The sequence below is a fragment of the Eptesicus fuscus genome, chromosome 13, assembly GCF_027574615.1.
Source record: "Eptesicus fuscus isolate TK198812 chromosome 13, DD_ASM_mEF_20220401, whole genome shotgun sequence".
NCBI lineage: Eukaryota > Metazoa > Chordata > Mammalia > Chiroptera > Vespertilionidae > Eptesicus > Eptesicus fuscus.
The window spans coordinates 82,662,138-82,671,632 of record NC_072485.1 but is presented as its reverse complement, the minus strand read 5'-3'; the positions used below and the strand labels follow the sequence as shown (position 1 = coordinate 82,671,632).

The 9,495-nt window shown below is 69.0% G+C and overlaps 1 protein-coding gene across 1 annotated transcript; it reads right to left on the bottom strand.

The window, feature by feature from the left end:
• Positions 1-2,178: 2,178 nt before the first annotated feature.
• On the bottom strand, positions 2,179-8,270 carry NLRP6 (NLR family pyrin domain containing 6). Its single transcript, XM_028136512.2, has 8 exons — positions 8,242-8,270; positions 7,426-7,706; positions 7,146-7,184; positions 5,094-6,906; positions 3,954-4,046; positions 2,978-3,148; positions 2,739-2,906; positions 2,179-2,317 (listed from the first exon to the last, which is right to left on the bottom strand). The coding sequence occupies exons 1-8, from the start codon at positions 8,268-8,270 to the stop codon at positions 2,179-2,181; spliced, it is 2,733 nt and encodes a 910-aa protein (XP_027992313.2).
• Between the last annotated feature and the right edge of the window lie 1,225 nt (positions 8,271-9,495).

Sequence of the window (9,495 nt, the reverse complement as noted above, 5' to 3'; positions counted from 1 at the left end):
CAGCGCCCAGGCCGCCTGTGTCCGCACACTCACGCCCACCCTCAGCCCTGCCCGCTCTCGCCTCTCCGCCCGCCCTGACTCCTGGGCCAGCACACTGCCCGCTTTCTGCTTCTGCTCTGCCCTTCGGCCCTGCGAGGGGCGAGGTCAGCCCGTGCCCTCGGCTCAGAAGCCCGCAGGGGTGCCCACCTCTCCGGGAGGACAAGTCCCCAAGGTGCCCGCCCCCCTCCCCGCAGCCAGCCTGGCTTCTGCCTCTGCGACCTTCACTTCTGAGCGCGCTCCCCGCTGGGGATGCGTGCTGTGTCCCCCATCTGTCTCTGTTGACATCTAATCCCAGATGCGACAGTATTTGGAGGCGGGGCACTTAGAAGGTCATTAGGTCAAGAGCTATCATGAATGAATGGGACAGCCCAGCCAGTGTGGCTGAATGGTTAGCATCGACCTATGAACCAGGAGGTCACGGTTTGCTTCCCAGTCAGGGCACATGCCCGGGTTGTGGGCTCACTCCCCAGGGTGGGGGGTGCAGGAGGCAGCTGATCGAGGATTCTCTTTCATCATTGTATGAGAGGCCAGAGGGCAGGCAAGGTCTACCAGGCGAGGACACAGCTGCCTGCCACCAGGAGCAGGCCCCGCACCACACACCGAGTTGACGGCACCTTGGCCTTGGGCCGGCCAGCCTCCAGAACCAGGGGAAATAAACTCCCGTCCATCACCCACCCGGTGGTGGTATTTGGTCAGGGCAGCCCGAGCTGACCGTGGCACCTCCCTGCCCGCCACGGAACACTTCTCTTCGGGATTTCGGGGGGCGGGGGGCTCAGTCAGGCTTCCCAGGGCCCTTCAGGTAACAGGAACCCTCGGCTCCTTGTGCCTGTCCCCGCTCTGCATCGCTCTCCTCCACAGCGATTACCTGCCCGTCTACACTTCTGTCTGTCTACACGTCTGTCTGTCTACACGTCTGTCTGTCTACACGTCTGTCTGTCTACACGTCTGTCTGTCTACGCGTCTGTCTGTCTTCCTGTCAGCGTGGCGGCTCCAGGAGGGCAGGGATTTTTGTCTGCTTTGTGGAATGAATGACTGGATTGGGGTCGATTATGGCCCTAGCTGGTTTGGCTCAATGGTTAGAGTGTCAGCCTGCAGATTAAAGGGTCCCTGGTTCGATTCTAGTCAAGGGCACATGCCCGGGTTGCAGGCTCGACCCCCAGTGGCGGGGGTGTGTGTGCAGGAGGCAGCCGATCAATGATTCTCTCTCATCCTTGATGTTTCTCTCTCTCTCCCTCTCTCTTCCTCTCTGACATCAATAAAAATGTTTTTAAAAAAAGGAAGTTGATTTTGGAGCGGCACTTCCCCTGCGGAGCCAGCCCCTGTACTGGGCGGGGTCCCAGGAGCCGGCCACGCCCAGCCGTGTTGGGCGGGGAACTCGAGGGCTGCCCACCGCTGGCCTGTCCATCAGGGGTCGGGGCTGCTGGCCATCAGGCTGCTCCCTGAGCCTCGGTTTTCTCATCCTTGAAATGGGGACGCCGCCCCGACAGGGGAGTTAGGCCCCAAAGGAAAGATGGCCAGGATGGCCGGCCGAGTGAAACAGAAGCCAACGCACGAACGCAGAGGAGCATTTATTAGCAGCAGGCTGGGCCGCCCGCCGCCACGGCCTTCTCCACGCCGCCCTGGGCTCCGCCCCAGAGACCCTAGACAGCGAGTGGACACCCCGGGCTCGGCCCCAGGGCCTCAGGGCCGGCTTCCCCTGATGCAAGACCCGCGTTCCGGGGGAGGGAGGGCGACCCGCCCACCTCAGGTCAAGGGTCAGCCCCTGCCTGAACCTCGTTGGCCAGGGCAGCACCGCAGCTGGAGACGGTCCACGCAGATGTCACTGCACCAGCCACCAAGTGATGGTCCGCACGTGGCAGGCGCTCAGCTACGGGGCTCTCAGCATCGTTGTTGGGGGCGGGGCTGCGAAGGGGTGGCTGCTGGGCCCGGGAGAGGAAGTGGGTGGGGCCCAGCGGAGGTTAGGGCCCAGGGTGTGGGGGAAGGGCATGTGCCGGGCCCTGTGGAGGACCACTGGTGGGGGGGCATGCCCGTCGGGGCCTCTCCCTGCCTGCCCGGCCCCTCAGCGGCACCCTCACGCCCTCGGATGGGAGAGCTGCTCCTCGCTGACGGGCGCCCTCCTGGCTGTGCCGCCCGCAGGGCCTACAAGGACGTGCTGAGTCCCTTGGGAGGCGCGGGGTGGCTGTCCAGCGCCGAGTGCGTGATGACCAGGCCTGGCCTCGCTGTCCTCACGGCCTGCAGCTCCTCCAGCGATGACTCGCTCAGCTCCACGGAGCTCAGGCTGCACAGGACGAGTGGGGCGGTGGGTGGGAGGGAAGCAGGGTCCAGGGCAGGGAGCAGCAATGACGGGAGCGGGGGGCGTGGGGGACAGTGACGGGGACTGGCCTGGGCCGTGCCAGAGGTACACAGTGACAGAAGACGGCATCAGGGTTGCCAGAGGCTGGGGAGAGGGGGCGGGGCTGGGAGCCAAGCCCTTGGAGAGCGGGAGGGTGCTGGGAGCAGTGACCAGACTGTGGCCACGGGCACCACACTGCAGATGGACGTCTGGTCTGGCAGAGGGGTCGAGGCCAAGGGCTGGGGCCAGGGCTTGGAGGCGTGTCTCCAGGGGCCGTGCTCACTCAGGGTCCGGGGGAAGCCCCAGGTACCCCCTCCTCCCCCAGCTTCAGAGGCATGTCCCCAGCACCCTCCCGCCCCGCCCCCACCTGAGGGTCTGCAGGCGGCACCCGGGCTGCTGCAGGGCCGCACACAGGCCGGTCACCACGGGTCCCGACAGCTGGCAGCCACTGAGGTCCAGGGTGGTGAGGGCGGGGCTGTGCTGGAGCACGCCGGCCAGGTACTGGAGGGCCTCCTGCAGGCCGGGCTGCTGCAGCCTGCGGGGAGGGGGCCTCAGGAGCGGCTGGGGGCCCGCCCCCTCCCTTCGTCCGCCCAGACCCAGCCTCACCTGAGTGTCTGCACCCGGCACCCGGGCCAGGCCAGGCCCTCGCTCAGCGCCCGCAGCCCCGCCTGGCTGAGCCCGTTGTGCAGGAGGCGCAGCTCCGTCAGGGCGGGGGCGGCCTTCAGGGCCTGGGCCAGGTCGTGGCACGCGGCGTCGGGGAGTCTGCAGCGGGCCAGCCTGTGGCCCGGAAGCACATGTCACTCTCAGGCCCCTTGGCCGCTCGCTGCACCCCGCTGTGCAGACTGCCCGCTCCCTGGGGCTGGGGTCAGCCGGAGGGGCGTCGGCTGCACGGCGCCCCTGCCTTTGTCACCAGGCGTGTCCCTGGGGGCATGACCCTGGGCACATGCCTGGGCACATACCAGTCTTTCCTAGGACACTGTTGACCACACGTTTATGAGGAGCTCACGCAGGCCTCCCCCTGCACACGCCGGCCTCCCCCTGCACATGCCGGCCTCCCCCTGCACACGCAGGCCTCCCCCTGCACATGCCGGCCTCCCCCTGCACATGCCGGCCTCCCCCTGCACACGCCGGCCTCCCCCTGCACACGCCGGCCTCCCCCTGCACACGCCGACCTCCCCCTGCACACGCCGGCCTCCCTGGAGTTGCCCCCGAGCTAAGGTGGCCGCAGTGTAGTTAGCCGGTCCCTGCGGCCAGGGGCGTGGCTTCTACTCCTTTGCCACGGAAATGCTGTGGCGCCCACGCTGCACTGAGCTGAGTGGCAGGACTGACGGGCCAGTGGGCTGGTCTCCTCCATGTCCTCCCCACCCCCATGCCCAGCTCCCCCTCGAACCTGGCCAGCCCCCTTCCCAAGGAGCCCCTAAGCTGGGGATGGGCCCTGCCCCGTGTCGGCCCCGGCATGGGACACCAGAGGCCACAGGCTCTCAGCCCGTCCCCTCAGCCAGCCCAGACAGGGCCACTCCGCTGCCCCCCCGGGCACCCTGCTCTGTGCCCCTCCCAGGCAGGGCGGGGCAGGGCCACTCACGTCAGGCTGGTCAGACCACACTGCTGGTCGGTGATGGCCTCGCAGAGAGGGCGCAGTGAGGACGCCTGGGGTTTCCTCGCGGTGGCCTGAGAGCTGCGGGGAGAGAGAGGGGAGCCACCTGGCCACAGTCCCTCCCTCCTCCCTGTGCCCCTCAGCTGTCACAGCCACCTCTGTCCTCACCCCAAACCCAGGTGCGCCTCTCGTGGCCCCAGGCGCGTCCCCGCCGAGCCGGCCAGGGGCCCCCAGGGGCCATGTCGCCGCATTCCCTGTGTGTGCCTGTCCTTGCAGCTGCGAGGTGTCCCCAGCCCGTCAGCATCCTAACGTTCGTCCTCTGAACAGACGCTGAGCGCCCGGGTCAGGGGTCAGGTGCCGGGTTGGGGCCAAGGGCCAGGGACAATGACACAGCCTTGCCCTGGACAGCGGAGGGTCTGGCGAGGGAGCGGCCACGGACAGAGGTCATGGCATGTGGTGGTCAGTGGGCACTTCTGGGCCCCGGGGGCCGCAGGGCAGCTGGGGGAGTCTGGGCCGGCCTGCGGGGAGGCAGCGAGCAGTGTTCTGGGCCGAGGGAAGCGCCGGTGCCAAGGCCTGGGGCAAAGGGGGCACTGTGTGCCCCAGAACTCATTATGAGAAAGCACGGGGGGGGAGGGGGGCGCAGGCCGTGGCTCAGTGGTTCAGCGTCAACCTATGAACCAGAAGCTCACGGTTGGACTCCCGGTCAGGGCACAGGCCCGGGTTGCAGGCTCGATCCCCAGTGTGGGGCGTGCAGGAGGCAGCCGATCCACGATTCTCTCTCATCATCGATGTCTCTCTCTCTCTCTCTCTCTCTCTCCCTTCCTCTCTGAAATCAATACAAATATATTTTTAAAAATCCAAAAAGCATGGGCGGGGGCTGGTCTAGAGCCACATGGCCATGCTCTGAGGTTTGCCTTGGATGGGGATGGCGGGGGGATGGGGGGCACGGAGAGGACAGGGTGGGGGAGGAGAAGGTGGGCACTGGAGGCTGCCCCACGAGGGGGTGGGCAGGACCGCCCTGAAGCCCCGCCTCTGGTCTGGGGGCGGATGCCCAGGTGGGCGCTCAGGTGCACCGGCCTGAATGGTGCCCACAGCGGGGGTCTGGGGGCGGGGCGGGCGGAGACTCACGGGCTGCCGCTCAGGCTGTTCTGCAGCCGCTTCATCAGGCTTTTCTTCTTCTTCTTCTGCGGGGCGGGCAGCGCACAGCCCACCAGCCGCAGCGCCTGGCCGGCGGGGCAGCACCGCACGCAGTAGCTCAGCACGGCCACGTCCATGTGGCTGAGGCTCCAGCGCTCCAGCGCCAGCTCCGGGAGGGACCGCAGGGCCTGGCGCACGAAGGCCGCCTCCTGCGACTCGTGCAGGCAGTACAGCAGCTCCCGCGGGAAGCTGAACTCCTCCTCCTCCTCCTCCTCCTCTTCCTCCTCTTCCTCCACCTCCACCCCTTCCTCCTCGGACCCCTCCGCGTCCTTCAGCTCCTCGGACCCCTCCGCGTCCTTCAGCTCCTCGGACTCCTCCGCCGCCGCCGCCGCCGCGGGAGGGCGCCCCTGGCCCTGGCCCTGGCCCTGGTCCTGCACCCACCGCAGCACATCCTGCTTCACGCGCTCGGACACCACGCAGCCGAAGTGGCGCTGGATGTCACGCACGTGCTCGGCGCTCAGCAGCCCGAAGAGGAAGCGGGTGGTGAGCGCCAGGCCCGCGCGCAGGAGCTCCCCCACCCCGCCCGCCGGCGCCCCGGGCCCCGCCTCCTCCAGCAGGTAGGACAGCGCCGCGAAGAACTGCTGGAAGCTCTGGTCGATGAACTGGTAGGCCACCTCGGTCTGCAGCACGCCCGGGAGCTCTTTCTTGACGAGAAACAGCGTCTGGACTTTGGAGCCGCTCAGCTGCAGCCTCTCCAGATCCATCTCGGTGAACTGCGCCCTGCGCCCCAGGACGCCCCCGCGGGCCAGGCGGCACAGCTGGCGCAGCTCGCCCTGCACCTGCGGCCTGTCGGCGGCGGGCCCCGAGCTCAGGAAGCTGACGACGAACAGCAGGTACACGGACGTGGTGGTCTTGGAGGTGCGCGACAGGTCCTGGCCCAGCTCCAGCTGCCGGCGCAGGACGGTGCACACGATCCAGCACACGAAGGGCACGAAGCACAGCGCGAACAGCGTCTCGTTCTCCTTCACGAAGCGGTAGGCGCGCTCGGCCCGCCACTCGTCCTGGAAGAACTTGTAGAAGTACTTCTTCTTGTCCTTGTCCGAGAAGCCGCGCACCTCGGCGCACTGCGGGGAGCGCAGGCGGCCCTGCAGCCGGCCCGGCGCGGCGGGGCGCGAGGTCACCAGCAGGCGGGCCTGGGGCAGCAGCGCCTTGCTCAGGAGGCTGCCCAGCACCCGCGCGGCGCCGGCCGCCTCGAAGGGGTCCGTGCAGGCCGCCGTCTCGGCGGGCCCCGGCGCCGGCAGCTCGTCCGCGCCGTCCAGGATGAAGAGCAGCCGCTCGGAGTCGGCGAGCATCTGCCGCACGGGGGCGCTGCGGCCCGGGCACTGCTCCAGGACCAGGTCGGCCAGGCTGCAGGCGCCCGGCCGCTCCAGCAGCTCCCCGCACGGCAGGAAGAAGGCGAAGTCCACCTGGCCGTGGTACAGCTTGCCCGCCGCCCAGTCGTACAAGATTTTCTTGGCCGCCATGGTCTTGCCGATGCCCGCCGGGCCCTGCAGCACCACGGTCAGCGGCCGCTGGCCCTCCTCGTCGTGGCCGAACAGGCGGTTGAAAGTGTGGGTGTCGGAGCGCCGGGCGCGCTCGGGCTCGGGCGCCTCCGCGGGCCCCAGGGCCTCGGGCGCCAGGGCGGCGCTCTCGGGCGCGATGAGCAGCTTGGTGAAGCGCTTGTTGATCTTCACGGAGCGGGCGTTGCGCTCCTTGACCTTGGCGTGCTGCCGCAGCACGTGCTCCCGGTACGTCTTCTTGTATTCTGGGGGGGCGGGGGGCGGGGGAGACAGGGAGGAGGGTGCGGCGGCTGGGTCAGCTCACCCTCGGTGCCCACTGCCCTCCGCGCTCGGCTCAGGACTCAGTTTCCCCTGCTGTGCCGCCCCCGCCTCGCCCTGGCCCTCCCAGACCCGCGCCTCCGCGGGAGCAGCTGTCGGACGGAGCCAGACCCGGGTGCGGGCAGCTGCTCCAAGCCTGGGCCTGCGCCCCCAACCGGAGACCTACCGGACACGGAGAGCAGCGCCGAGGAGCTGGGGCCGAGCCCTGAAAGGGGGAACTGCGTGAGGCCACGCGCACGTGCGGGGGTGGGGGTGGGGGGAGGGAGGTGCCATAGGGGGTCGCGGCCACTCTCCAGGGGCCCGTATCCCAGCCCCGGGTCCGTGGGTGAACTGGCCGGCAGGGGGCGCGCCAAGCTTTCCCGGGGAAGCGGGACGGAGGGCGGCCGGCCCGGACGGAGGGGATGGAGGGCAGGGACCTGGCGACGCCCGCCCCTCCGCGCGCTCACGCTGCAGCCGCTGCTCCTTGAGCTGCGCCGCCACGTCGCGGATGTCCGCCCTCTTCAGCGTCTTGCGCGCCACCTCCAGCGCGGGCTCCGGGCCGTAGAAGTGGGTCAGCTGCTCGGCCAGGTCCACGACGTCCGCGCGCTCCAGCCGCCCCCACGGGATGCTGCGCCCGTCCCGCGGCGCGTCGCGCAGCTTGTGGCGGAAGCGCTTCAGCTGCTCCTGGCTCAGGTCCTCCAGCGCCGCCAGGAGCAGCTCGCGGGCGGCGGCCGCGCGGGCCTGCTCGCTGCGGGCGGGCAGGGGGCGTCGGGCGCCCGCGATGAGCAGTGGCTCAGCCGCGCCCCATCCCCTTCGGTGGCTCCAAGGCCCACGCTCTGCCCGCTGGGGAGGCCTCCCCTCGGGGACTCGTGGGAGGCTCTGCCCCCGGGCGGCCCAAGGCTGTGCCCGCTGGTGAGGTGGGGCCGGCCAGGCCGGTGGCACTGGGCGCGTCCGGCCCCGGCCCTTGGGGGGGCCTGCCCGCCTGCCTGGTGCCTTTCCCACACCTGGCGCAGCCAGGCCACACTCCCCAGGTGAGGTGTCCAGGACGCCTGTGCCCCCCCTTCCTGGCCTCCCCCCTGGGGTCCTGGAGCAGAGCTGGCTTCAACAGGCCCGGCTGGAGTCACCCCTGGCCCAGACTGTGCTCCTGGATCCCCACAGCACCATGTCCCACCCCCACCTGGACCCCCCCCCCATGTGCTCCTGGAACCCTGAGCCAGGGGTGGTGGGGGCGGATGGGGTTAGCAGCGGGCTCCCAGGTGGCAGGGCCGGGACCCAGCACTCACCTGGAGCAGGGGGCCTCTGGCTGGTCCATGGCAATGGGCCCCTGGGTCTAGACCTCGGAGGGGTGACCCCTCTGCATGGGGACTGGAGCCAAGGCCTAGGGAGGTTGTCCGGCCCCGTCCATGCCCAGACCCAGTGCTTTAGCGCGGCCCGTCCTGAGAGGCCCGGCGGCCAGCCACCAGCTCCCAAACCCAGTGAGTGGCCTCTTTAAGGGCTCTGCCTGCGACCTTTGGTTTTCTCTCTATTTGGTTAAGGTTCCCTGAGGGCCCATGGGGTGTGGCAGCGGGCACGGCTGTGAGCAGGTAACTGCAGAGCAGGTGGACTGCATGGAGGAGGTGGCTGGCTCAGAACTCGGTTGAATTCTGAAGGCAGCGGCGAGGGAAGGCGAAGCGCCGCCCACGGTCAAGAGCACCATCTCCCAAGCCACACTGCCCGGGATCACAGCCTGCTCCACCACCCGGTCGCTGGGCCACTTTGGACAAGTTCCTTAACCTCTCTGTGCCTCCACGTCCTCCTCCGCGCAGGGGCAGTGACGGCACATCACGAGCGGAGAGTGACGCTGTCATGCACGTGCCCGCTCTGTGGGCAGCCCCTCACTGTGTCTTCCGGGGTCCCCTAGAGCGTCCCCATTGCCAGGCCCACTTCAGTCTGCCTGCACCTCACTCAGCCCTGCTGACCGTGACCTTTTCCTTTTGTCAAAGGGACCGAGGGGCGGGGGTCAGGGACAGCCGGGCGGGTGGCGTGGCGAGGAGAGGTGTGCTCTGCCCTGAGCGGCCTGGGGAAGGGTCCCGAGGCCTGGCATGTGGGTGCCAAGGTCGCCCCCATCTCCTGAGGTGGACCCTCCGGAGTGGACTCTGTGCCCTATGAACGCTCAGCAGCTGCTGATAACAGCGCTGGGAACGGCTCTGATAACGGGCCAGCATTGCCAGCACCTGGCAGGGGTGGGCTGAGAGCACCGGGCATGGGGGGAGGCTGGGGAGGAGGCTGGGGCGGCAGGGCTGGGGCCTGTGGGAGGAGAGGGGGGAGCAGAGGAGAGGAGAGGAGGGGTGGGTGGGCCGGAGTGGCACGCAGGCCAGCCCCGGAGTTCTGGGCCACTTCCGAAGGTGTGGCTCTGAGACCTCTCACACGTAGTGCTGTGCACTTGTGGTCGCCCCGAGGCCCCACAGCCACGTCAGAAACCGGCTCATGAAGCCACGGCACTCGGGGCTCCGTGTCTGCCTCCCAGAGCCGCACTTTCCCGGGAGAAACGGGTTTCT